At 43.2% G+C, this 27,433-nt stretch overlaps 1 protein-coding gene across 1 annotated transcript; it reads right to left on the reverse strand.

The window, feature by feature from the left end:
- Positions 1-67: 67 nt before the first annotated feature.
- Positions 68-27,273, reverse strand: CNN3 (calponin 3). Its single transcript, XM_060025948.1, has 7 exons — positions 26,870-27,273; positions 6,386-6,507; positions 6,112-6,178; positions 5,154-5,291; positions 4,689-4,805; positions 2,493-2,639; positions 68-1,179 (listed from the first exon to the last, which is right to left on the reverse strand). The coding sequence occupies exons 1-7, from the start codon at positions 26,924-26,926 to the stop codon at positions 838-840; spliced, it is 990 nt and encodes a 329-aa protein (XP_059881931.1). The 5' UTR covers positions 26,927-27,273; the 3' UTR covers positions 68-837.
- Between the last annotated feature and the right edge of the window lie 160 nt (positions 27,274-27,433).

Consider the following 27,433-nt stretch of genomic DNA (forward strand, 5'->3'; position numbering starts at 1 on the left):
TAAAAAAAAAATCTGACTCTACCCATCTGGAAGTTAGCCAGAAAATAATCAGCCTGTGGCTCGTAGGAATGTTCAAAAAAAATATTTATTTATAAAAAATACAATGGGATAAGTTTATGCTGAGAAATGCAGCAATAAATACAGTGGAAGAAAACAGAGCAACTCTACATCGATACATTGGCACAAACAGGAAGAGCAAACGCACCCCCCAGACCTCGATGTCTGCAGGCCAGCTTTGTACATGCTCCTTTCGAAACACCACTCGGAAAAGATCTTGTCGGCTTAGGTAAGAATGAGTACACATATAATCACAAATGCACACTGATCAGGACTTTATTTAAAAATTAGCAAACAATACTGTAGAAACATTGATATATAAATTTCTAAAATGCTGCATCTTAAATTTAGTTGGCAAAGACCACATTTAGCTATAAGCATGAGTTTAGTCTTCCATGGAGAAACCAGACACTAAACTGTAAAAAAAAAAAACAAAGCTTCCTATCGTCTGAAAATACCAATTTAAGTAGAGGATTGTAAAAATGCATAGATCTTTAATAAAAGAATTGACTGTACAAGAGTACTCCCCTTTCACAGTATTCCTTTTTACTTCATATGTGAGTTATTGGTTATGCTGTAGGATTTAACTGTTACAGCACTAAAAGGCAACTATTTAGGGAAGAGGCAGAAAAAGGAAAAAGGAATGTATGTAAGGCAGTATTTCCTTTAGGTACAATAAGCATAATAGTGTTTTAGGAAGACAAGATAAAAATTACTCAAGGCTAGCTTGGTTCTCACTGAATAAAAACAACGGGCTAAATACTGAGCTCCTCTGTGAATCTAATAATCAATGCCTTGGTCTCCATATTGGTAATCTCTGGGGTAGTCATCTTGGTACTCGCCATGATATTCATCTGGGTATTCTGCCTGATAATCACTATCACTGATTTCCGACCCATTTGTTCCGGTTCCTTGGCTTCCATTGTGAATGACAGGTTCTGTGGGAGCAGCACAGTATTTGGGATCATATACTTGCCGCCCAAGCCCATACACACTCATTCCTTTCTGGGAAGCGACTTTGTTGGTACCCATCTGTAGAGAAATTGTCGAGTTGTCCACGGGTTGTAATGTTAGCTTCTGATCGTAGATGTCTCTTCGGGTACCCGGTGCTAACATCCCCGCCTGGTATTAAAACATAGTATAAAAGTTAAAACAGCAGCTAAAATCTATTCTTGTTCCTTGTATTTTATAAATTATGAAATTCCCATCGAATGTGAACACTAATAACTTTCATTCGGTTCAGGGGTAAAGCTAGCTTACCAAAATATCCTGATGCTGATTCTCTTACAAAGCAATATTCACTGGCTTTCGAGCTAAGGTCAGCCCTTACTTCAAATCCTTGCTCTGCTATAAAATTGCTATGTGGCCTCAGACAAGTTAACTTACTTTTAGTTTTAGGTTTCTCATATGCAAAATGGAGACAATACTACCTACTTTGGAATAAGAAGATTGGACATAACGAATATAAAAACAAAGCATAATGCTGGCATACCTGAAAGCTACATCTGAGTACCTAGTATGACCATACACGCTATCCAGGTTACCAGTTTCAAAAGTCTGTAATACATTCAACAAAAATTATGCTGAGCAGTCCTTAAGGACTTTCGGAAGGCTCTGAGACACCAAAGAGCCAGCTACTTCAGAACAACTACTCCCACTCCCCTCCTTTTCAGGGTACTGTAACTCACCTCATTTCTCCACTTATGCCAAGCACATGCTTTCAGATTTAATCGGTAAAAAAGCAAACCTGAGTGGCAGCTCTGAGACACTGCCCCGTGTGGCAGGACATATTCCATAAAGGGCACCACCACCACACCTCATGAGGTCATGATGAAAAGCTTTTTCAAACTTTACCCCCACTCCTGTTGGTTGTAAGACATGTCCCGCTCTGATATGGTTATGTGCACACCGCCTTGCGAGGTGCTGGTGATCTATTTATTCTTCACAGGAAATACTTCCATCTCGTGTCGTGGTAGAATACTAGCATTCTCACCATGCTGTATTTCCATCTCCTTAGATTCACACATTTTCCATGATGCTAGCTAGAGTTCTTTGTAAAACACCAGATAATTTTACCCACCAAATTAGCTGAGGTCTTCTTTAAAAATAAAAGAAGCATCAGAATGAGCAATTCACTTGGATTTGGAACAAGAACACTGTAATAAACATATCTTTTTCTTCTGGTTAGGTAGAAAGGCCAGCTGTTCTAACTGCCAATAAAAGCCATGGGCCACACCATACTTGTGTGGCTACAGAAAAGGCCCTTTGATTCTTTTGCTTTCTCAGCAAATCTTACTTTCCTGAAGGCACATATATATATATATATCTCGTACAAAAAATAACCGCTTTGGACTCAGTTAATAAGAATAAGGTAAGTGTGAATTTAAATAGCCCTTTTGTACTCTTTGAAACAAGTACAAAAAGGGATTGCTTACCTGGCTGGCTCCTTTGTTGGTGCCCATCTGCAGACTAATCGTGGTCTGATCAAAAGGTTTGTCAGTTTGCATTTTGGGATCATAAAGATGCCTCCTAGTCCCATAAGCTGTCATACCTGCTTGGCTGGCGCATTTGTTGGTTCCCATCTTTTAAGTTAAAAATAAAATCACTAATTATCAGAAGTCACCAATATATATGACACAAACAAAACTTTCTGTTCTACTGAAGAGATTTCTTAGAAGGGACGCAATTGACAAGTCCCTTCCAATGCTGAGGTTGCAGTCAACTAGATACAAAATCTATGCTTTTACAAATAAATTTCAAGGTGCTCACTTAAAAAAAAAAGAAAAATTTCAAAAGCTTCACTGGATATAAAGCCTCACAACATAATTCATCAGATACAAACATGCACATAGAAAGAGAAGGACAGACACGAAAAGTTATTACAGTGGCAGAATTATGAATAATTTCCTTTCCAACTCTTTCCTCTACCCTCTTTAGCACCAATAACCAAATTTATGGGTACCTGCTTCAGCCATTTAAAGGGACAGAGCAATCTTTGGCTAAACAACATGCTTTTCTACTCCAAACATGTTTTGCATAAAATGTGACAGTAAATGCCAGGTGTCTTCTCTGGCAGCTTAGCAAGGGCTTAAGTTTCATTAAAATCACCAACATTTTCATGGGAAAAGAACCACATTTTATTCCTGTAATTCTCATGTCACTAGACAGAGTCAGAGAGGGGCAGAATGGCGAATCTGAACTTAGCAATATTCAGAGGAATAATAATTAACTTTTATTCCCCACTGAGAATAACATGGCTTCAGGACCAACCAGTACACCTTGTTCTTCTACTGGTTGGGGACACATTTCTACTGCTGGTCTTTTTTCCTTAAAAAACAAGATTAAAGGAAAACTTTATTACGACAAGTCAAACATGTCACTGGAGAAGATAAAAAAAGCACATATAAGCAAAAAGGAAGGGAGGGGAAAAAAAATCATTGAAATCCTACCATTTAGACATTCATTGTAAAGATTTGTGTATAACCATCTAGCTTTTTTTTTGGCGGTACATGGGCCTCTCACTGTCGTGGCCTCTCCCGCTGAGGAGCACAGGCTCCGGACGCACAGGCTCAGTGGCCATGGCTCACGGGCCCAGCCGCTCCGCGGCATGTGGGATCTTCCCGGACCAGGGCACGAACCCGTATCCCCTGCATCAGCAGGCGGACTCTCAACCACTGCGCCACCAGGGAAGCCCAACCATCTAGCTTTTTTAGCATATGTTTCTGTGTACATATCCAGATACACATACATATACATACAAAAATATGCATGTTCATTTAAAAAATAAAATTGGGATCACACTGACTATATAGTATTGGGTTGGCCAAGAAGTTCATTTGGGTTTTTCGTTACATCTTCTGAAAAACCCCAAACCAACTTCTTAGCCAACCCAATATTTTATGACCTGATTTGTCTTCCTTAATCTTTGAACTCTTGTATATCATTTTCTTCATTACTAGTTCCTTTTATGGAGCTCTCACAATTTAAAAACAACTGATTACTGTCTGGAAATTCCGGTTTCCAATTTCTCGCCGCTGACATGATTTTGTACTGTATAAAAATAAATCCATATGTCAATTATACCCCGATAAAGCTGAAATAAATAAATAAACCCAACTCATGTAGACTCAGTCAACAGTGAGGCATTGTATCCAGCAGGTATCAGACAGTAAAGCCCTTAGCATATTAGGCATTTAGCAGTGGTGTTTTTGTGACACACTGCAGGGGAACAACACGAAGGGAAAAAAATAACTGAACAAAGTATTCCGCAGGACTGATAAATCATGCTTTACTAGGGTAAAAAAATGGTATTGAGGTTTTCTAAAATTGCTTCATTTGGTCAATAACATTTAGGAATTTATAAAGTACATTTTCTTAAAAAAATAGGACAATGTAATTAGGAAAAAAAATCATTTCCTGGAGAAACAATTACTAAGTCAGATGGCACGCCTGAGGCTTCTAAAACCATCATCGTCTCATGGGTTTTAAATGGACATAAATTGTATAAACCACAGATCCATCCCAAAATATACACTATAGTATATCTATCTGTTCCTTACTTATGAGAGATGCTTTGCATGGTAAGAATTAATGACACTGAATAAGTAACTGATATGCAATACATTACTTACCTGCAAACCAATTACACTTTGGCCAGCTTTTAATTTTCCTTCATCAAAACGTCTTGTTTGTTTTTCTGCATACTTAACTCCAATGTCAATGGTTGTATGGAATCCTTTTGTTTTAGCCTAGACGGAAATATACACACTAACTAGTGATTCTGCCAACAGAGTTTTACAGAAGGAACAACAAAGAAATGATACTGTCCATAGATGAAGGTTTCATTTAAGACCCAAGCTAGGGGTAAAAACACATCTAAAGCCATTCAAAAACACCCCAGACCTCTGAAATGTGAGTATTCTGATTAAGCTATCCAGTACTAGGCAGCAGATGTCAGCAGCCTTTCCACAAAGCTAATAATTACGGAAGAGACAGGCTCCTCCCTGCCTAGTCTGAACTCCTATGAGAGCAAAGATGCAATTAATCACCAACACAGTGGGGAATTTTTTAACCAGTCATTAAAGACATATACGTACCAGACCTGCTAGGGCCACCAGCGTAGTCTGAACCTGGGTCATGTTTCCATTCTCAAAAAGATCATTTGCTTCAAATATGTCATGTGGCTTCATACCATAAGCCTGAATAGCTTTGATAAAGTTGCCAATATTCTCCAACTATAAAGAAAAGAAAGCATACAACTTTTGGAGCTAAATACTGACATTCATATTATCTAAGAATTCTAAGGCTTTATGACTGGGTACAAGATGCCAGGCAGAAAGCTCCTTGGCAAGGATTCTCAACCAGATACACGGTGTGTGTAGCTCTCTCTGGAAAAGGAAGAGTATTTTCATAGTTGGTCACATAATGGTCTTTTTAATACTTTTAAGCAGTCAAGTTTTTTCAGTTCTTTAAAGTCAAGATCTTCCTTGCATGTTTTAAAGAATTCTGTGTCTGACCTATCCAGGGCTGGAATTTTCTCTGTCAAAAGGTACAAAATTAATGCACAATTTATTATGTTTAAATTTTAATTAAAAAAATGTGTGGTTACTAAATGTTTATCCTCATAACTCAAAGCATATGCTCAAGACAAAATATCCAATTTTACTTATCATACACATTCATGAACTAAGACTGTGCTTAATACAGTGCTCTACAGTCAACCCTTAGTTGTTATATTAAATTCCTTGCTTTTTCCTTCATTTATCTTATGTTCTAGGACCCAGACCATAGGTTGTATTTCTCTGTGTAAGCTGTGTCAAATCCTCTCTGAAAGTACACAGACTAAATACATAATAAGAAAACTTCTAAGCTAAACATCTAATAATCACAGAACTAATTGTAAGTAATTACGGAAACATTTAAAATAACATTGTAAAAAACAACATAGTCATGTGCACAAATTTCTGCTAAAATGTCTATTTTAAAATTGTTATCAAGTTCTCACTGCATAAAGAGTAACCGACTGGAATCAGGGGTTGCTGGTTTGGCTGTTACCTGAGGCCAGTTTAATGAGGACTCGTTGACCTTCTTCACTGAGCCTGGCTGTAGCTTGTTTATGAGTCTGAAAAGAAAAGCATAAGTGATACCATATTTATTGGAACAACAAACAAGGACTGGAATGTAAAGTTGGTTCTTCTGACATCAGTAAAGGAAAGCATTAAAAACATGTGCAGAATATCAAGGTCTGACACCCTGGACTGGCAAGGTGGGCAAGACAGAGGCCTGTGGAAAGGACTGGAAGAGTGGCCACATCAGGACCAAAACTCACTCGCAGAGGATTATGCCATCTTTTAGGCCCAGCTGAAAGTTGGTGCCAATGCTCATGCCGGTCACCTCTTCTATCCAATTGCGAAGATCTTCTTCTGCCTGATGATCATACTTGGAAGCAATCTGAAATACAAGTTAACTAACTTTAGAAGTTTCACTAAAGCACCCGGAACTGCTGGCTTCTTCTGGTTTAATGATCCATTAAGACCACAGCTGTGACCTGCAGTAAATTACACTCATTGGAGTTCACTGGCGAACCTAACCATTACAGCTTCAGTAACTAATAAACGTTTTTGGTTGAGGAGGTGTCATACACATTTTGAGCAACACATGGAGGGAAGCTGGGACTAAGGGGGAGAAAATATGGATCAAGATAAAACAGATTCCCATTCATGACAGGAAGTGACAGGGGCTAATAGTGCATTACAATATGGCAGCAGCCACAGGAAACGTTAAAGATTAAGCCATCAGTTACCACATTCCAAAAAAGAGTGAGAGGGAGTGAGACTGGCAGCTTTCTGACACATCCAACTATTTTACACAGTATTGCAATACCTACCAGTCTAGTAGTTTTGTTGCCTGGAAAGCTCTGGTGTTTCTATGCCTTCTATTCAGCCAAATACACACTGCACCCTACACACACACACACACATACACATACACACACACACACACACACACACACACGCTTTCCTTGTAATAATTACTGTACTTACACTAGAATACTGAAATTCTGCTTATGTATAGTCTGTGTCATATTAGACTCCTCACAGGAAGGAAAAGCATTTGATTCGCTTTTGGACCCTTAGTACCTACCCAGCATTGCATCTAACACCCAAACATTTAATAAAATTAAAAGTTGTTAACGCTTTACTTACAGAATTCTACGATAAAGGCAACATTACCAACACAGATGCTTTACTATCATACATGCTAAAACTACCTGCTAAACACAGGTTTTGAAAGATCCCTTCATAATAAGACCATAAACCTCAATTAAAAAATAATAATACAATTTAAGTACTGTTAAAGATCACACGCTCAAGTTCTTATGCTATTCCTCGTCCCAGGGTCAGTCCTTATCAATCAGAGTTATTAAGGAAAAGAACACGCCTGGGAAGAAGGAAAGATTATGTGTCATTTTTCTTCTCATTAGCACAGGTGAAAGTGCCAACAAGCCACAGACAATGCCCAGGGGGACAGTAATCACGGTGAGCTTAGGAGTCAGCTGCAGGGTGGCAGCGTTGCTGGAAATGGAAATAATCAGTAGAAATGTTTGCTTCTGTAACACATGATTAGGTTTAATTACCGAAAGAAATGAGATGGCATGAGGACATTTTCGTCATGGAGAGGCCCTCCAAGTTCCAGTCTACCCCAGTCACAGAGGAAACCTTCCCCTTGCCTCCCACCAAGTGTGAAGGAGGGGCCTCTGCTTCACCAGAGGGCAAATGACTTCACCAAGTGCTGTGTCATTTAAGGAGACGGCAAGTCCTCACCGTGTGCACTGCTTTCCAAGTTAGAGAAATGGCTCTACACCTCTGAAGAATAATGGATAATTTATTTAAGCTGTAGATTTACTCAACCAGCATCACAAATGGAAATTCAGTGCGTTTATATTTTCATGTTAAGATCACTAACACTGTGCAATGTTTCCCGGATCAAGTTTTGGCTTGGAGGTTAGTTTATGAGAGAGATCAGGCAAAATGTTAATGTGTTAATTTCCTGCTCCGGGGACCCCCAACCCCTAAAAATCGCACATCTATTCTGACTTCCTGCCAGTCTGAGTTACACTGGCATCTGGATGTGTGGACAGGGAAGGAGGAGGTAGTGATGCGCGAAGCTTCTGCCACAGGGACTCACAGCCTCTGGTGCACAGGAGGGAGCCATCGTTCCTATTACATCCCAGACAACAGTCCTGGATAATGTACCTCCTCAACACATCAAACGCATCCACTTACATACGGCACCTTTAGAAAACGGATAAATAATACATTAGAAAAATTTTAAGACGGCTATATTTTCACACTGGAGTCTTGTTCTAGGTGGCTAGAAAAAGAAATTCTCTCTATATGAATGTGGGGGTAGGGGGAAACAGAAAGGCACAGGCAAGGAAGAAAAGTAGGAAGTAGTACTCCTTAAGCATCAGCTATGAAAAGCAATATCTAAGAGTGAGTTGAATTTTTTTCGAAAGCAAAGCACTCTCAACTAGGAGATGCATTTCAATAAATCTAAAGAAACACAATATGCTAGGGTAGGAGGGGCTCTGCCTTGGCTAGAGCCTGGCTCCCCCCATCTTGCCATGGGACACTGGTTCATTCGTCTCACTTCCGAACCTGTTCCTGTCTGTACGACAGGAAGGCTGGCTGAATAAGGGCACTAGGTCTCCTCCCATTCTAAGCTGTGTGTTAAATAACTTGGTCAATCAGCAAAAATTGTAAAGAAATTCTTTCTCTTCATTTTTTCAAATGTAGAGTTGGAAGTTATGTTGGAGGAGTTTTGTCTTTCTTGGGGGGGGGTGTTGGTTAGTGGTGGTGGTAATTCTCAACCATTTTTATTTTTTTATTTTTATTTATTTTTATTCAACCAAAAAAGCATAAAAGCGTATTTATGTTTCCTTTGTTCAAAATGTTTCTGACAGGTTCGGTGCCGTGCCCCAAACCACGGAGTGATTACAGATCTAACATGAAATATCCAAATAGGAACGCCAGGGAGAATTTTCATCTTCTCTGTTCACTGTTCTAATCAAGGGAATGATGAAAGAAAAATCAAGGGCTGGACTCAGATGAACCCAGGTTCAAACCCTGACTCTGACTAGTTATATGTGGGGCTCTGGGTGGCTCACTGACTCCGTCTCTGAGACATATGTAATAGCACATGCACAGAAAAAATTCTTAAGCACGTACATGCAAAGCCAAGAGACCAGGTGGTAAACTAAAAATGAAAACTAGGTATGCTTCCACATCATACTGGTTTTGACTTAGAGTTTTCCTTTAAGTGAAGGAGCAGCAAGGATTTTTCTACCCAAATACTGCTAATAAGTGAGCTTTCTGAAGTCACGTCAGCTAAATAGAATTCAAGATTTAGGAATGTGTCCTTTTTTTAAATTTTATTTATTTATTTTTTTTTTTCGGTACGCGGGCCTCTCACTGTTGTGGCCTCTCCCGTTGCGGAGCACAGGCTCCGGACGCGCAGGCTCAGCGGCCATGGCTCACGGGCCTAGCCGCTCCACGGCATGTGGGATCTTCCCGGACCAGGGCACGAACCCGTGTCCCCTGCATCGGCAGGCGGACTCTCAACCACTGCGCCACCCGGGAAGCCCGTCCTTTTTTTTTTTTTTTTAAGTTCAAAATTAAAAAAGAAAAAAATTCTTCAAAATCATCTAGGGAAAAAAATCTATTTCAAGTTGTCTCTTGGCTTCTGGCCTGCAGCTCTGCTCCATAGGATACAGAAATCATAAGTTTCCTTTAGATGTATACTAGAATACAACCCAAGCTAACATAATTATATTCTTTAACTACACAGGTTATTTTTAAATTGTTTGTTATACACATCTTTTAAAATCAAGGGACTGAGAGCAATTAAAAATAAATGTAAGCTTTAGCCAATAAACTTTATTTACTATTTTCATCTAAAAAGCCTTAATTACTGAACATCAGGCAGGAAGTAAATGCAGGTATTTCCTCCTCAGAACAAGAAAGTTAGCTTCAAAAATTACTTAATCTTATCTCATTAACACCGCATGGAAATTTCACTCCAGTCTGTTTAAAAATCACTCCTCCAAGTTGTTTATAAACATTCACTTCTTTACTATTCTTTAAGATTTATTTTATTTGACCCTCCTAAGTGGATTTCAGAATTTCTGCCTGATGCGTTCAAGTCCACAGCAGCCCCTTCTTCCTCACATGGCCCTGCCTCCTTGCCTAATCACCCACGAATTCTCTGCAGCGGGGCCTCCCAACTCTTCTCACATCAAGACACACTTGCAAATGACTTTTGTATGGTCGCTGAGAACACCTGCTAGAGGCTTTTCGCTAAAGCTCACCAAATGCCTCCCCCCCAACAAATACAATAAAAAAGCAAAGAAATGAAGACTAAGAAAAAAGCCCCTAGGGCATCTGATGGGATTGACCATCTCCTGCCATCCAGTGCTTCTGAGCCCAGGGCCCATGCCCAGAGGGGCTGCAGCCTCTGCTCGTCCCTGCATTCTCCTCAGAGCAGCTAAGAGCACCAGTCTGGAGTCACCCTCCAGTACAAAGGCCTTTCTTCTGGATTTCTAAAATAGCACTTGTTTATTTTTATTTATTTTTTTAGGCCACCTGTTGAGGACCTCTTTTTAAAAAAATAAATTTATTTATTTTATTTATTTTTGGCTGCGTTGGCTCTTCGTTGCTGCGCGTGGGCTTTCTCTAGTTGCAGCGAGCGGGGGCTACTCTTTGTTGCGGCGCGCGGGCTTCTCACTGCGGTGGCTTCTCGTTGCGGAGCACGGGCTTTAGGCACGTGGGCTTCAGTAGTTGTGGCACGTGGGCTTCAGCAGCTGTGGCTCGCGGGCTCTAGAGCGCAGGCTCAGTAGTTGTGGCACACGGGCTCAGTTGCTCTGCAGCATGTGGGGTCTTCCTGGACCAGGGCTCGAACCCGTGTCCCCTGCATTGGCAGGTGGACTCTCAACCACTGTGCCACCAGGGAAGTCCCAGAGCACTTGTTTTTAAAAGATTAAACAGGTATAAGTATGTAGAGCACGTGTTCTCAGTGGGGGCGATACTGACCCCCAAGGGAGTGAAGACCACCTTAGATATTACAATAATTTGTGACCCTCCCCAACAAACTCTGTTCCTTTGTTTTAAATTTGGTGGAGGTCGGGAGGCAATTAGGAAAAACGTCTAAAAAAAGGCTCTTTGGGAAAAAGATGTGGGAAACAAAGTTGCGAAACACTAGACAGAGCAAAAAAGCACAGGTCCCTCTTCACCCCTCCTCCAAATCCTACTCCCTTTCCCACCTCCCCAGAAGTAAGCTCCTTCCCGTCTGCCAAGTCTTCTTCCAGACCACATGCACATGTCTTACAGTGAATCGTGTACAAAACAGCACTAGAAAAAGATCCCCTTCAACAACACAAGCCCTGAGGGCCTAAACTTCCTAGCAGTAAAGGGAGACACTAGATCAGATAAAAGCCCGCTCCTTCTGGCTGTTAAGAATTGCCCAGCCCTGCCTGGCGCTGAGGTCTGAGAAGTTTCCCTCGCAGAATCCCTAAGAGGGGATACTGAGTAATGAGGGAAACCGAGCTTCAAAAACATCTCCACAGACTGACCCAGTGTGCTGTTCCACACTGTTCTATGGAGCGTTTGGCCAAGACGCGATTTAGTAGAAAGAGGGGGCTGTACCTGGCATGAGGCTGAGTGATGATCACATATGTACGAGAACTGTCTGGCAGCTGGCTTACACCCAGGATATTGCAGAGTCTGCTAAGGAATTAAGACATGTCTTCCCTCTATATTCCTTCCCACGATACATTTTTTATCCCAGCAGTCGTTAAAACCTGAAGCAGACAGACAGGTTACTGTCTCTGGTGGTTACAAGAGTGTCCCCCAAATGTCAGTCGTGCCTGAACTCTCACTAGATGCCATTCTGAGCCACCAGAATAATCCAGCATTACCCCAAACTCTCTGAGTAAAATCATATTCAGTGTCAGCTTCCCTCTCTTTCAAGTGATCCTTGTGTGTCTTGGTTTCTTCCTTCAACTTCTTTCTGCATTACTCCTTCCTTTTGTCCTTCATTCAAATGGCCACTTTGTAACAAGCATGGTTCAAAGGCAAAGTCTCTGTCCTAAAAGCTGACATTCTAGTGGAAAGAGACAAATATTAAATAAGGTGTGTTATCTGTCAAAAAAAGAATAAAGTAGGGTATTTAAAATAAGGGGAGACTAGAAAGACTGGGTCCACAACAGACTCAAACAAGAAACGAATGGTAAATTTCCATCTGAAATATCAAGATGCCGCTTCCCTTCCTTTGCTTTATCACTTGTCCTTGTTGATATCTCATGCAAGAGAATGAACAGGCTTTAACAGGGTTGACCTACCTTAAACCCTTCCCCCAACAGATCCTCCAAACATGTAAAATACCTTTGCAAAGTTTTAAGTATTCACGTTGGGGATACAACAAACCAAAGATCACATGCTTTGAAGTCAAATTTCAAAAACTTCCAAAAACTGTGTTCCCAGTTCCAGAGTGACATAAGTAAGTAACTTAACCCTGGTGACCTCATTTCTTGCAAGTTGTCTCCTTCCTTCCAGGGCCATTGTGAGGAGGAAGCCCATCTCAGTGCCTGACACACCTCAGAATTAACACTCGCCATTTATATCAGCTTGAGTACAGAACTGGTATGAACCAAACCCCACCGCAACCTGTTCCCTTTACTGTCTACAATTCAAAAAGCATTCCACCACAGACAGGCTCACCTCAGATACTGCCCATCCCCACTGTCCGTTCCCATCACCACACATCTCCACTCTCCTTCCTGCCTGTGTTTGCATCCCAAATTCTCATTCTCTTCCAGATTACTGCTGGTGAAAGAGATGAAGTAACTTTTTTTTTAAGTAAGTTTGTCAAAAAAGAAGCAGACTCACAGACATAGAGAACTAGTAGTTATGGGGGGGGGGGAGGCAAGTTAGGGGTTGGGAGGTACAAACTACTGGGTGTAAGATAGGCTCAAGGATGTATTGTACAACATGGGGAACACAGCCAATATTTTGTAAAAACTGTAAATGGAAAGGAACATTTAAAAACTGTATAAAATTTTTTTAACTTTTAAAATAAATAATAATAAAAAGTATAAAATTAAAGAAAAAAAAGAAGTAGCTAGTACAAATGTTCAGTCTACTATCATCAACTTTAAACACTGGATTAAAATCAGATCCTGTGGGAAAAGTAAATACCAAATGTAAGACAGCAGTTTCTACAGGGAAGAAAGAATGGGATCAGAGAGCAATTGTATTTTTAATATATATTTTTTCTTTAAACTGGAAAAAAAATTTTTAATTAAAAAAATTAAAAGTGGGTTTGTATTTTATGGGGAGTAGGGGGTAGGAATTCTAGAGAAATCACTTTACATTGATGTCAAGGTAGATTGCGTGCCTTCTTCAAGTTCACTATAGAATCTGAGACTCATTCTATGGCATGAACTTACTAAATATTTGAGAGGAAATGACTATATATTCCAAAACTAGAGAAAATCACATCTGCCTGGGGTAAACCAGAGTGACGTCTAAGGGCATTTTAAATGTTGGCCCTTCTCTGAGAGGTACGGCCACATCTTCAGATCAAGGTATCAGCAAATTTTTCCCTCCAAACATGTATAGTCAAATAAATACAACGATACTATGACTCAATGTATGAATATTGTGAAACTAACAAGAAATGAAAGATGTTAAAATAACGTAAGAGGAGTTGGTCCAGTGTCTAAAGCAAATACTGTAACAAACGGTAGGAAAAATGCAGAAACAATAGGTCAACTTTGTCTTCTCTATCTAGAAAATGACCATCAGACTACAAAGCTTAGAACATACATAGTTAAAGTTGGATTTTGAAAGTTGAAACTTAAACAATGAGGAAGTAATCATAGAGGCTGGATTCCCAGAAAAATCTAGACTCAGAAATAATGATTAATAAAGATGTGCACATTGAATAGCTCACGATGTGAGAAATCTTGGCAAACAGTAGTAACAGGAACCTAGAGAGGGGCCCACTCCTCCCCACTCCCACCCGAAGCCAAGGGTGTCTCCACTACAGGCTGAAGAACCTGGCTGTCACATTCGAGTGGACTACAGAGAGAGGGTGTGCACTCGGGGTGGGGGGGGCAGGGTAGTCATCACCAGGAGCCCGGGTAGGTATGTGAGGCATATCCAAGAACACCTGCCTATGTCTTCTTGAGGGCAAAACAGGCTTCATTCATCTTTCTACCCCTAGAGCCCATGCCTGACCCATAGCGGGTACTCAGTAAATGATTTTTTATTTACCGATAGTATTACCAGACTAGGGAAATGCCACAGATCTAAAGATCTCTCTTGTTACGGAAAGGCATCTGCATTTGAATGCTTGGTTTTTATGGGCGTCACATCTCCTAGATCTCATCTTAGATGGATCACTAGGGACATATCTGTTTTACTTTCTGATAAAAGTCCCTTATGTCTATGGCACTCCTGAAGTCCAGTTTCGTAACCCTAGAAGTAGGGCCTGGTCAGAAGGAACAACCATGCCCACTGTGCTCATCTACGTCAAGGTGGGAGGAGCTCCTAGGGATGTGTACCCGGAGGCTTAGATTTAGATCTGTGCTCTTCTGTTCTGGTAGCTAACAATTTGAAACTATCGGGCATACTTAATAAACTTATAAAAAATAAATTGGGAATAGTTAAAAAGAAACAAGATTCAGAAAGATCCTAGCTTAATAAAACAAATTCTTCAAGACACATGTAAGATCCTGTCCAACGTTCTAGAACTAACTAGTAATGCTTACTCAGTGAGCCTAAAAAAGCGAATGCTATCTTGGTCTGCACAGGTCTACAATTATTTATAAAATACTATTGCTCATCTTATTTGTTTGATGGAAACAGCCTCATGAGGTAATCAAGGAAAGAATTATTTAAATGAAACAGGTGTGAGAGGAGTATGTGAACTATAAAATCTTAGGCAATTAGTCACCTCTAGACTCAGAAAATCAACTTGCCAAAGCAAGGATTGGAATCCTCCTTCGAACCACCTCACCAGGTGATGGCATTGATCAAAACAGAATGAGTTAGTGCTTTGTAGTCAAACAAAGGAGCTAGTTAATAATCCCACTGCAACCTAGTAGTCAATTCTGTGGGCCACACTCTAAAAGGGGACATTTACAAACTGGCATCAGTTTTGAGAAGGAGCAAACTGGGTGCAGAAAAGATTAGGAGAATCATACGCAGCCTATCATGAGAGACTGGTCAGCCAGGAATGGCTACATATGGCCTAGAAGGGACTTTGGGGGCAGGAGAAACAGCTTAGTACCATCTAACTACTTAGATGGAAGTCACACAGAAATTCTGAATGCCACACATAGGGCAGACCACGGATAAAAACGCAGAAATCCTAGGGAGCCGACCAGAGAGGCAGACAGGAGAGGAGAGAGCACGTGTGCCAATGCAGCAACGGTGGGAAGGAGACCCATGAGAAAGCTTGCTGGAGGACATCCTCTCACTCGGGAAGGAGGCCGGCTGGGTCTTGAATTTTATGTCACTGTAGAGATCTTGCAGAAAGGGGATCTTAATGAAAGCCCCCAGAGATAAAGGAAAACAGAGATGCTCTTCAAGTTTTTGTTTGCTTTGCCTCACCTCTAGAATATTTAAGGGTCTACACCTCACTCATCACAGTATTTGCAGGTATCCACCAGATTTTTTGCTGCTATCCAGGTTTTCAACACTTGTCTCCTCAGCAGGACTCTAGATGCCTCCTAAATAATCTGAGTTGGGCATGTGAATAGCACTGAAAAATCTTCCTTTCTTTTTCCATAATTACAAGGAAAATCATGGCAGTAGCTTGGGAATGTCTATTCATTCCTCAGCGATTACTTGGCAAGTCTGCTTCATAGGATGAGTCTCGGAGTCCATTATGACCTGAGGAAGAAGGCATGAAATCCACCCCCACTGTCCCAAGTGTCAACCGTAAACTCATCTCTCTGGAGCTGGGAAACCCTTTCCGCTCCCAGACCACTGACCACATTCATCCAAGTGCTCCCAGCTGTCTACCCCAGCACAGAGTCAAAACACACATTGCCCCCTGACTCTGAAGTACTGATGAGACGAGGGTGGAAAGGGGGCCAAAGGAGGAACAGACCCCAGCATCTCAGTCAGCTTTCAGTACATCTGGAGCTCCTCTTGGGGACCCTCTTCTGCTTACTACAGCTGAGTCAGCCCATAGGAGAGATGGCTTTATCCAACCAGTGAAGAACAGAATTGAAACACCTCCTTTTAAATAAATGTAGGATAGATGCTGGCTAGAGAGATTTCAATGGAGTTTTACAGAGGTATTAACTGTGCTAGATATCACTGCTGTTTTCTCCCCAATGAAAGCTAGAGGGTGTGAAATTTCAGTGAGGTCACATGCTACTCTCCACATCTCAACAGTAAAAACTAACTCCACATTTTACCTGATTGTAATGTCATCTGAGAGCACAGAAATGTGGGGAGAAAGTGAGTGTCTCTGGAAGCATTGCACCCTCCATCAGAGTGCTGCACCGCAACACCAAGGTCCCCTGGACATGATGTCATGAAGGCTTGCTAGGGGACACCCAAGCACAAAGAACAAAATAAGCCCAGCTTCGCATCCTTTCCAGGTCAAGGGCCGAGGGACTGAGGAGACAGCAGTACCCAGGCTGCAAAGGGGCCCCAGCAGGACTCAGCAGAGAGAAGCAACTGAATCAACAGTGTATTCCACGAGCAGGCCTTGGCCTGGACCCTCTCATCCTACCCCTGGCTGCATACACCATCATACATCAGTGGTTCCATGAGAAGAGGAACACAGCACTTGCAACAGAAAAGGGGATGTCTTATCCACCTCAGTTCTGTCTTCCTGTTCCTTTTCCTTTTCCTTTCCCAACTTTTCATGGCGAAGAAGCTTCTTTGCTGCTTTGCTCCCACCCACCATGTGTATCGAGCCCTTCCTTTATTTGGTCCGTCAGTGGGCACAGACTACCCCCTATCTTGTCTGAAACAAGCACATCTTTGAACCTGCTGCCAGCCTCAAACACTGTCCTGTTTCTCTTTTATTTCAAGACAAACCTCTCCATTTCCTCACTTATTACTCCTTCCTAACCCCCACCGGAAATTTGCTCTACTGAAAACAATCTCTTAAAAGGTCACCAGTGATCTCTCTGTGGCCAAGTCCAGTGGCCTGTTTCCTCTTCCTGGCCTCTCTGCAGCACTCCTGGGGCCCCCTCCCGTCTCTCTTCCCTCTGGCTTCTTGTTAAAGGACCTGGAACTTCCCTCTCTGGTCTGCCTTCTCCTCCTCCCCTGAAAGATGCCGATTCCCCGAGTTCTGGCCTCAAATTAAAATGGTTAGGGGCGTGGGCTCTGGAAACTGAATGCTCTGTTTAGAATTCCATCTCCACCATGCCTCAGTTTCCTCACCAGTAAATCAGAGATCATTAATAGCGCTTCCATCAGAAGCTGCTGAGAAGAATCAATGACTTAATTTACATAAATCTTAAGAACTCAATAAATGTCCACCCCTAACCTTCTATCTACACTTTGCTGGCCACTTCTGTCCAGATACTAGAAAGGTTTCCTCTTTCAAATCCAATATACTATAAAAACCATTTACTTGATACTACTATTTGATAGCTATTTTGATAAGAGGTCATTGTGATGCTGTCTGAGCTTTCTATTTAAAAAATTATCTCATCATATAATTTGTAAGAGTTGCCCTCGCCCCATTCTTTGGCCTCATCTCATTGCCAACTCCCACTTGAGTCTGGTGGGGGTGACAGATGGCATAGGGGTCACAAATGTCACTGACTCAAGACTTGAAAATAAAGAACTAAAGCAAGTGACTTGAATTTTGACAAGGCTGCTTTGATAGTTTTATTTGTTCTTAACATCAAGAGGAGATCTTCCTTCTCTTCTGAACCTTTGGTGGGAACTATACAACTGTTTAGACAGCAAGTTGGTAATACCTATAAACACATTTAAATGTTAGGTCAAAACTTACACACTTTTCCACACAAGTACGTTTTACGACAATATCCACCAGTAGGGAAGTAATGAATAAATACGTAGTGGAAATCCACATAGTATACCTTAATACACTTTCTAAAATGTTCAAATGATATTTAAAGTTGTACAAGCAGTTGGGTAGGGGTAAGGGATGCAGGATGCTTTCACTTCTTTACTTTTGTATTTTGGTACGGTTTGCATTCTTCCTGACAAATATTTCATTCACAAAATAAGGATCAAAAAAGAGAAGAGGTTCTCATAGGCAAGGAAGGTGGCATCCCAAGGTAGATGCATCATCTTCATGCAGAGATGACCTGTCCATGGTCATGGGCTCAGCAGGGATTCGGACCCAGGTCTGGCTCCGAAGTCTAAGGCTTTTCCACCACTGGACGTTCTCCCACTCACCCCACCCCTCTAACCAAACTGAGATAGGAACTCTAAGCTATACACAGAGAATACAGCACAGGCAACTACGCCGCTTGCAGACAGAGGATCAAGAACCAGGAACAGGGTGGTGCCTTAGACACTGTGGCTTAACATAAAGTCCTTCCAACTCACGGAGAAATGAGAGTGCAACCAAAAGTAACCACCACCACCATCACTGTAGCAGACCGATACACCGTGAACTTGCTGCGGCTTTGATTCAAACCAGCCCCGGAATCTGTAGTCTCAAAGGGCGTTGCCAGCATGGTTCAAAAGTTCACAGTAAGAGATTTGGCAGAGATGCCTCAGACTTTAATTCTTCCCCTGGCCCCTATAAAAAGTAGCTTCCTACCGCACGCATGTTTTAGAAAATGCTGTAAAACCGACTGCAGAAGAGGATGTCAATAGCAGAGTTGTCACTGAAAGGAGGAAAAGAAAATGGAAAAATGAAGCCCACAGAGGAAGAAATTTAGGAACGAAAGCCTGACTGGCAAAGCCCACACGTGTGTGTGTGTGTGTGTGTGTGTGTGTGTGTGTGTGTGTGTGTGTGTCCGAGGTGAGGTTGGGGGACGGGGGGTTATTCAACATCCAGGCCTCTGAGGAAAGGGAAAAGAAGAGACAAATGCATGTCCATTCAGGGGGAGAGATCTGGCTGTGTGTGGACTCTGAAGAGCAGCCCTAAGGTTCCAGCTCAGCTGCTAAGGGCTAAGGACTCCAACAAGCTCAAAATATGCTATTTAATATAAGTATAATTTCTATACTCGATTATAAGTATGATTGCTGTTGCTATTTTTGCATCCAAAGTAGAATCACATGTTTGAATGATGAGAGACTCACTACACATGGTATTGATTATTTTCTCTATTTCCTCCCACGTGAAATGAAAGGAAGGAGGGAAAACTGCAATGATAAAGCACTCTCTCTATCCATTTGTCGGGCCTTCTGCAGTGCTAAGCAGCCAGAGAGGCTTGAGATAATGAAGAAAGATTAGTGTGCAAACATTTGAGAAGGGGAGAGAAGAAACAACAGTGATATCATAGCCAGCATGCCTAGCCACCACTCAGCAGCTAGGATCCCCTAGAAAATGTGTGGGGGAAGAGAGGAAAAGGGCCATAAATGCTTAGCTTATGACTTGCCCAGAAGAGTCCTTCCCAGCCCAGAGGGCCTTCTCTTTTCTCTGCACTCACATCCCTAATTCCTGGCCTTCCCACTGCAGATGTGCCTGCCCAACAGTGCCCGTGCTCACACCCTGAAGCTTCCTGGTCCTGGGAGGAAGGAAGATGTTGAAGAGGTCCTCTCCCTACCACCCGGGGGAAAGCTAGGAATTAGGCTTCTCTACTCATGGACTTCCTTCAGGTCCACACAGGTCTAGGTAGATCCTTGCAAAGACCATTTAAAACTGGAGGCCTCCAATGACAACACTACAAGGTAAATATGTTTATCAGTCCACTGTGGATGAAGGAATACGAGCCCTGTCTGAACCAAGAAATGAAAGATGTGTCTTGTCTAACAGAAATCGACTTCTTAGGAAGAAAAACCCAAGTAATGGCACGCCCAGAAAACAAGGCCTCTAGCTCTACAAAGAAGTCCGTGGCCCTGTGGGCAATGTGGACAGAGTGAGAACAGGGAGAGAGACCCCAGGATTTCACTGCAGGAATGCATCACAGGCTGCCGGGGTAGGAGGCTTGGATCACGACTCTGGGGGCAGATCACAGTCCTGACACAGAAGTGAAATCGAGAGGTACTGCTTGGCTCCTTAGTCCCCTATTTGCCAGAAGCCTCATTCAGATACAAACAGATTCGTGCCTGAATGTCCAAGTCCTGGCGATAATCTCAAAATCTAGAAGACTAATCAGGAGAACACGGGACTGAACCTACCCAGCAGAGCAAAATGGAACAATTGCTAACATTTACATAATGTGTACTTTTGGTTCTAGGCATTATTTGAAACACATTACGTGGATTGTCTATCTTGCTTATTTCTCCCCAAAGCCCTATAAAGGTAGGAACTAGCACATCCTCATTTTACAGATGAGACACAGACAGGTTATTGGCCCAAAGTCACAGGGTAAGAGGCAGACCAAGATTACAACCCAGTCAGTCTCCAAGGCCCCCAGGTTCTACTTTCTCACTGAGAGGAACCTAGAGGGGACCTACCCGACATCTTCAAGTTCACAAAGATTCCCATGGTCATGTTTTTATAAAACGTGCAAAATTCTTTTGTACTTTTTGTAATGATAAACCCTAAACTACATAAGCTTCAGGCCCCACAAACAGTGTGGATCAACCCCAGGCTCAAAAAACCCTTAACAAAAACTTGAGCACAAGTACATACGAATAATAGCTAAGAGCCCACCATGGCTACAAGTTCAGAGTTAAGGAAAGCCAGTGCACGTGGTATATGCTATAGAAGGCTAATGCCTAGAAGAAAATGAAACTTGCAGAAAATTCTAAGAACAAGCTCCTTTCCACCACCTAGTCATATTGAGAGGAGAAATAAACATTTCCTCTCTCTCTTAGATATAATGGTCATAATTGGCTGAAAAACCAATTGTGCTTCTTCTTTTTAAAATTTTTTTTAATGTAACATAATATTAACTGTGGTTCCCGATATACTGTTTTAAGTGAAAAGACACTAACCTCATGATTCCACCTGGAAGGGGAAAAGGCATAGGGAAATAGAGGACATGCCTCTGCTTGATGATGGCAGCAGCAAGGTCTTCATCGTCAAGCTTATTTTTGGAATCTTAAAGAACAGAGGCAAAGGGAAGAGTGTAAAAAGCTGTAGACCACAGGACAGAGAGCTTGATGATGATCCCCATTACTTACTATTCCAGAGTAAGTAAGTCTGAGTATTTTTAAAGGGGTAGCATGGTACCTCGTCTCAATTCAGCAAACTGTCTATTTCTTTAACTGTTTTGGTCAAGACAGGAAAACAAACCAAAAAAGCAGGCAAACCACAATGGCACATCCCTACCTGGAGGAGCACAGTACCCTGGCAGGCTAAATGGCCACTTCGAAGGAGGTCTTTTGGGAGATGCATCTGACAGAGCCTTGCAGAAGGGGCCTCTACTGTTCCTCCCTAATCTGGGAGTCTAAGAAAGAACTTCAGCAAAAAAGAAGGAATTATCTTACTGATAAGTTTTCAGTGTAATATTAACTAATAAAAGAAACTGCTCAAGAAAAGCAAACTATAAAAATCACCATGTCCTTCAAAAGCATCACACTTGCACCACAGAATTCCTTTACACAGACTTGTCAAATATGGTTACTTTCCAGTTTCTAGAGATGGTAAAATGTATTCCTGATGGGTAAATTCATTAAATCAGCGAATATTTATTGGGCATCTACTATGTGCCAAGTTATATTCTAAAATATAGATCTTGATATATCTCATCAGTGAATAAGACCGAGATCTTATTGCTGGTGGAAAGAAACAATAAACAAAAAGTTCTGAATTAAAAACCTATTTCTGGGGACTGACTTCCCTGGCGGTCCAGTGGTTAAGACTTCCTTCACCTTCCAATGCAGGAGGTCAGGTTTCGATCCCTGGTCCTGGTCGGGGAACTAAGATACCAAATGCCTTGCAGCCAAAAAACCAAAACCTGATGGCGCAGTGGTTAAGAATCCACCTGCCAATGCAGGGGACACAGGTTCAAGCCCTGGTCCGAGAAGATCCCACATGCCGCAGAGCAACTAAGCCCATGCGCCACAACTACTGAGCCTGTGCTCTACAGCCCACGAGCTACAACTACTGAGCCTGCACGCCTAGAGCTGGTGCTCCACAACAAGAGAAGCCACTGTAATGAGAAGCCCGTGCACTGCAATGAAGAGTAGCCTCCCTCCCCCACTCGCCACAACTAGAGAAGACCCAACGCAGCCAAAAATAAATTAATTTTTAAAAAAGCAATGTTGTAACAAATTCAGTAAAGACTTTAAAAACGGTCCACATGAAAAAAAATCTTAAAAAACCTATTTCTGAACTGTAAAGTTAAAAAAAAAAAAGCTAAAGCTAAACCCATCAATACATTTTTACCATGCTTCTGTTCCTCTAGCAGAAAACAAGGCAGACTATCTTCGGATACAGTTTACAACAGGAGTCCACAGACACCCTGGGGTTACTCTGATCCGCAGAGCATACCGGTTGTCCAAGTGGCACTGGGCTGGTAGGCCAGCATGGCGTCATGGGACATTTGGTCCTATTTAATTATTACTATATGATTGTTTAACTTACTCTTCAATGACTTACAATTTTGGTAAAGACTTCAAAAGGCTTATTAGCCTTCCAAAGTGGTTTTTATCTGTTGAGGGATACCATTTTGAAACCAAGATTCTGTGAGAAGCTACTTTGCTCAAATCAGACATTCCCTGGGAGCAGAAACTGTTAGAATGTGCATTCCAATTCCATTCTTCTTAGTATCTCAGTTAGACTCCTCCTAAGAAACATGCCCAGGTAAGATCATTTCAGCTCCACCCACTCCCACCCCACAACTAATTTCCTCCACGTTCCCTGAGACCTGTAAGAAAGCTCCCGGCAGCATGTGCTCTAAGACTGGTGAGGGTATGCTTCACTGCATCCTCAGCTCTACAGGAAAGTACCTGACTCCAACATCTTGTTCAGAGCCAAGTGTCAGGAAATGCTGTGCTTCCTTTTGGGACCTGTCATGTTTCCATGGCTTATAAGGCACAGAGGTATTTACCTTTGGTCCCCAAGATGCAGTCAAGGGCCTGGCGTAACCTGTGTGATACATGTAAGACCTTACTACTTTACGAGTGTTTCCATCCCTCACTGAACTATCTACACCAGCTTCTATGTATTCCCTGACCTTCTACTCCATTATAGTCTTTGTAGATTGCAAGTTATGATCCTTTACTTGTCATTAGAGACATATTGATTATATCGCAGGCTGAAGGATTCTACTTTTTTTAGGCTGTTTTCAAACATCTTCTTGCCTATTAAAAAAAAAAGTAAGTTTGTATGTTCTACCAGGTATTATTATCTTATCAAACAAGTATCTTAAGTTTACTGACTTTTCCCTGAAATTTTACTAATTAAAACTATCTAAGGTCAAATACTTCCTCAATTCAAATATAAAAAGACCAAAGGCTTTTTTAATAGAAATGGAATACTTAAAGAGGCAGTGACATACAAGTCTAAGAAATACAATACCAATACTAGTTTTCTATTACTAAGAACTGATAGCCACAACACAGTCATTGAGTACTTACTGCAAGCCAGATACATCTCAACAATGCAGAGTTTAGAGGTGGTAACTATCGCTTCCCCCATTTTACTGATTAGGAAACTAGGACAGAAATACCAAATAATTTGCCCAACATCATTCAAGGCAGTAAGTGGCAGAAGGGGGATTAGAACCCACATCTGCATCACTCCAAGGTCCATTCCACACTATCTCCCCCCACTTTGTTAAAGAGGTTTTAAGAAAAAAAATTAATATTTAAGCAACATATCAGTTATGCCATACATAAAGAAAAAGCAGGAAGAAATCAAAAGGTGTCCAAACCAAGCAATGACAAAGATCATGTTCCACAGACCCACTCAATCAGGTGGTTCTGAGCCCTCAAATGAAATGCAGTATCTCATACAAAGGACTAGCAAACATGGATATTTGATTTCCAAGCCCAGAAGAGATTAAAACAGCGTTAAATGAATAATCATGATGCCAGGAACTGACAGGTGAACAGTAAAAATAGCAGGGAGGAGGGTGCACAATAGTGACATGTAGCAGAACATCCCTAAGTACCTCACTAAACTAAGATTTCACAGAATTAAAATTCTTAGAATATTCCAACATTTTTCTGTGATCTTGAGCAAATCCCATCTTTCTGAGCTTCAGCAGTCTGATCTGTAAATGTTGGATAATCCCAGGAATCCTCGGAGGTCTGCTCTACTGCTGAGATCAAAAGACTTCCTATGGGGCTTCATTGGTGGCGCAGTGGTTGAGAATCCGCCTGCCAAAGCAGAGGACACAGGTTCGAGCCCTGGTCGGGGAAGATCCCACATGCGCGGAGCAACTAAGCCGGTGCGCCACAGCTACTGAGCCTGCGCTCTAGAGCCCGCAAGCCACAATTACTGAAGCCCGCGAGTCTAGAGCCGTGCTCGCAACAAGAGAAGCCACCGCAATGAGAAGCCCGCGCACGGCAACGAAGAGTAGCCCCTGCTCGCCACAACTAGAGAAAGCGCGCGCAGCAACGAAGACCCAGTGCAGCCAAAAATAAATAAATAAATTTATATATATATAAAAAAGACTTCCTATGAAAGAACACTGTATGAAAGAACCATATAAATGAAAGGGGTTATTAAGGATGGTTTGATGTTTAAAGGGATAAACCCACAGTTATATAAACCTAAAGTTAAAACTAACTTTCCAAAGGTTCTGAAAGCTGAGGTTTTACTATTTTTAAAAACGTATAATAATTACAATGATCTAGCCTCAGTCCACGCATTTCCTTCAGTCTGCTCAATGATAAGTAGGCAAAGGGCAGAAGTTGCTTCATTAGTCAGCCAGAAGAAATTAACATGGATATTAACGTCCAAGAAAAGTAAGTCTCTAAAAGGACTGCCAAAGTTATCAGTACCTCATTTACAATGCAAAAGGTAGAGACTCAACGGTTGCCAGCCAAGAATCACAAGGGCAAATTAAAATTAATGTGCACAAGCCAGGCCAGGGTATCACATCCAGCAGTTTGGACATGCTGAGTACTCTGAAAGGATTCCTAAAGCTCCGCTTGCAAACCTTGGAAAGAAGTGAACAATATTCTGCAAGTTTTCAATTGGTGGGGTTTGTAATCAATCATACACAAACCACTCACTTTTCTGTTCTTTACAAAAATGGTCAGAAAATCGTCTTCTAAAATGGGCAACACACTTGACAAGGTAAAAGATCTAAATTTCAATTCTGGATACCTAGACTAAAATCAACTCCTTGCTTCAGAGATTGTTTAGAACTTATTAACAACTGAATTATAATATGATCTGGAGACTATATAACGGGGTGAGAAGAGCCACAATTCTCCCTTGGGGTGTGACAATGGTGCGCTTCTTGGCCTCTACATAATTCACTCCACAGCGCGTACACCCCCAACGCTGGGATGTTACAGCTCTGACAATGCCAGTGAATTCTACAAGCGGTAGGACGGTGCGGTGGCAATCCTGACATGCTTCGGCTCCCGGGAGGTTAATGGGAATTAAACCACAGCAGCCCTCCTTTGTGGCGCTTTGGCCAGAACAGCAGAAAGGAGACAATGAGCGTTCTGTGAGCAGTTCCGCGCCGATTGGCTGCTCTCTCCCCCCAGAAACCCCTGATGTCATGGGCTTGGAATGCAGGGAGGGAGGAAGGAAGGAGAGGATTTGGGGAGGGGGACGCCTCTCATCTCTTTCCCAGACCGAAAGTACTAAAGATAAACCCAACGCATTCTTATGCTGGGCAAAGTGGCAGAACCGAGCGTTACCAAAGCCCAATCACTCCAAACTACAGCCCGCCTCAGCAAATAAACCCGAAACAAAAGCAACCCACAAAGATTTCCTTGATATCGTTGAAGTCTAACGTACTACAAACTTCTCAGTGTTTTATAAAAAGAAATCTCAAGTCTACAGCAGATATTCCCAAAGCGGCGCACTCAGGCTTTGTCTCCGCTTCCCGCAGAAGCAGCAGCAATTGGCACCGGTATTCGACAACCGTGAAGGGTTCTGGACGGCTCCCGTTCTTCCGGTGGTCCCTGAGGTCTGTGCGTGGGATGCTCAGCGGTCTCCCACCCGGGAAGAGGCGAGGAACAATGGGGGACCCAGTTTGGCCACGTAACCGCCTAACTTTACTCGCGCACTTGAATTCGGCCTGGGGTTTGGAGAGCGAAAAGGTTCAGGGTCCGCCAGGAGCCCGGGCCGGAGCGGGTGGCGAAGGCTGCTTGCTGGGTCCCCAGCCGCGCGGACTGACCCCACCTAAGGGCGAATGACCACGCAGGAGCGCCCCCTTCCCGGAAGGGTGCGTCCTGCAGCCGCAGACCCGCTCCTGGAGCCGAAGGCAGGCGCTGCGGGATTCCAGGAGCCCAGGAACCCACCGCCCGCCGCCAGTCCCGGCCCGCGGCGCTGGAACAAAGCCAGAAGAGAGCCCGGGAGGCGGCGCTTGGAGCCGGGGATAGGTCGGGGACGCGCGGCGACTCTCGCGCCGCCCCGACATCTCCTCTCCGCGAAGCCCGCCAGAGACAAGACGCACTGGGCGAAGTGCCCACGCCACCCCCGTCCCAGGGTCCCCTGGGCGGCGCCCTGCATCCCACCTCTGGCCTCGGGGTCCCGCCCCACCCTTGCCCAGGCGTACCTTGTTCTTGACTTCGGCCGAGAGCCCATAGGAAGGGCCCTTGTTGAAGTGGGTCATGATGATTCGGTAGGCGGGAAGAGGCTGAGCTCTGGTCCGGGGGTTTCTCGCACTCGGCTTCCCCGCTCCTGGCCCCGAGGAGTGGCCGCACCACAAGATGCTCGGAGCTCGCTCCCCTGGGCGGCGCAGGAATCGCCCGGACTCGGCGGCCGGTCGCGGGCGGTGCCTCCGCTACTCAGTCGGACGAGGTCCCGCAGAGCCTCCCGGTCGGCTCCGGAGTCCCGCACGAACTGCCCCCCACCGCCTCCTCCGGACCTTCAGGGATTGGCCGGCTAGCCCGACCAATGGAGGGCCTCCTCCTCCCGCCTCTCCCGCGAAGGGGCGGCGCGGCCAATTGAAGGGCGGCGGGCGCGGCGCTCCCTCCCCGCGCGGGTCCCTGGACCCCGTCCCCGCCCTCACGCCATACAGGCCCACGGCGAGGCTGCCCCTCCTCCAGACCCGGCCGACGGGGCAGCGCAGGCGGAGGCCAGCCCCGCGATGGGAGCCGGCCCTGCCCCCGCGCCCGGG

The sequence above is a fragment of the Delphinus delphis genome, chromosome 1 (genome assembly GCF_949987515.2).
Source record: "Delphinus delphis chromosome 1, mDelDel1.2, whole genome shotgun sequence".
NCBI lineage: Eukaryota > Metazoa > Chordata > Mammalia > Artiodactyla > Delphinidae > Delphinus > Delphinus delphis.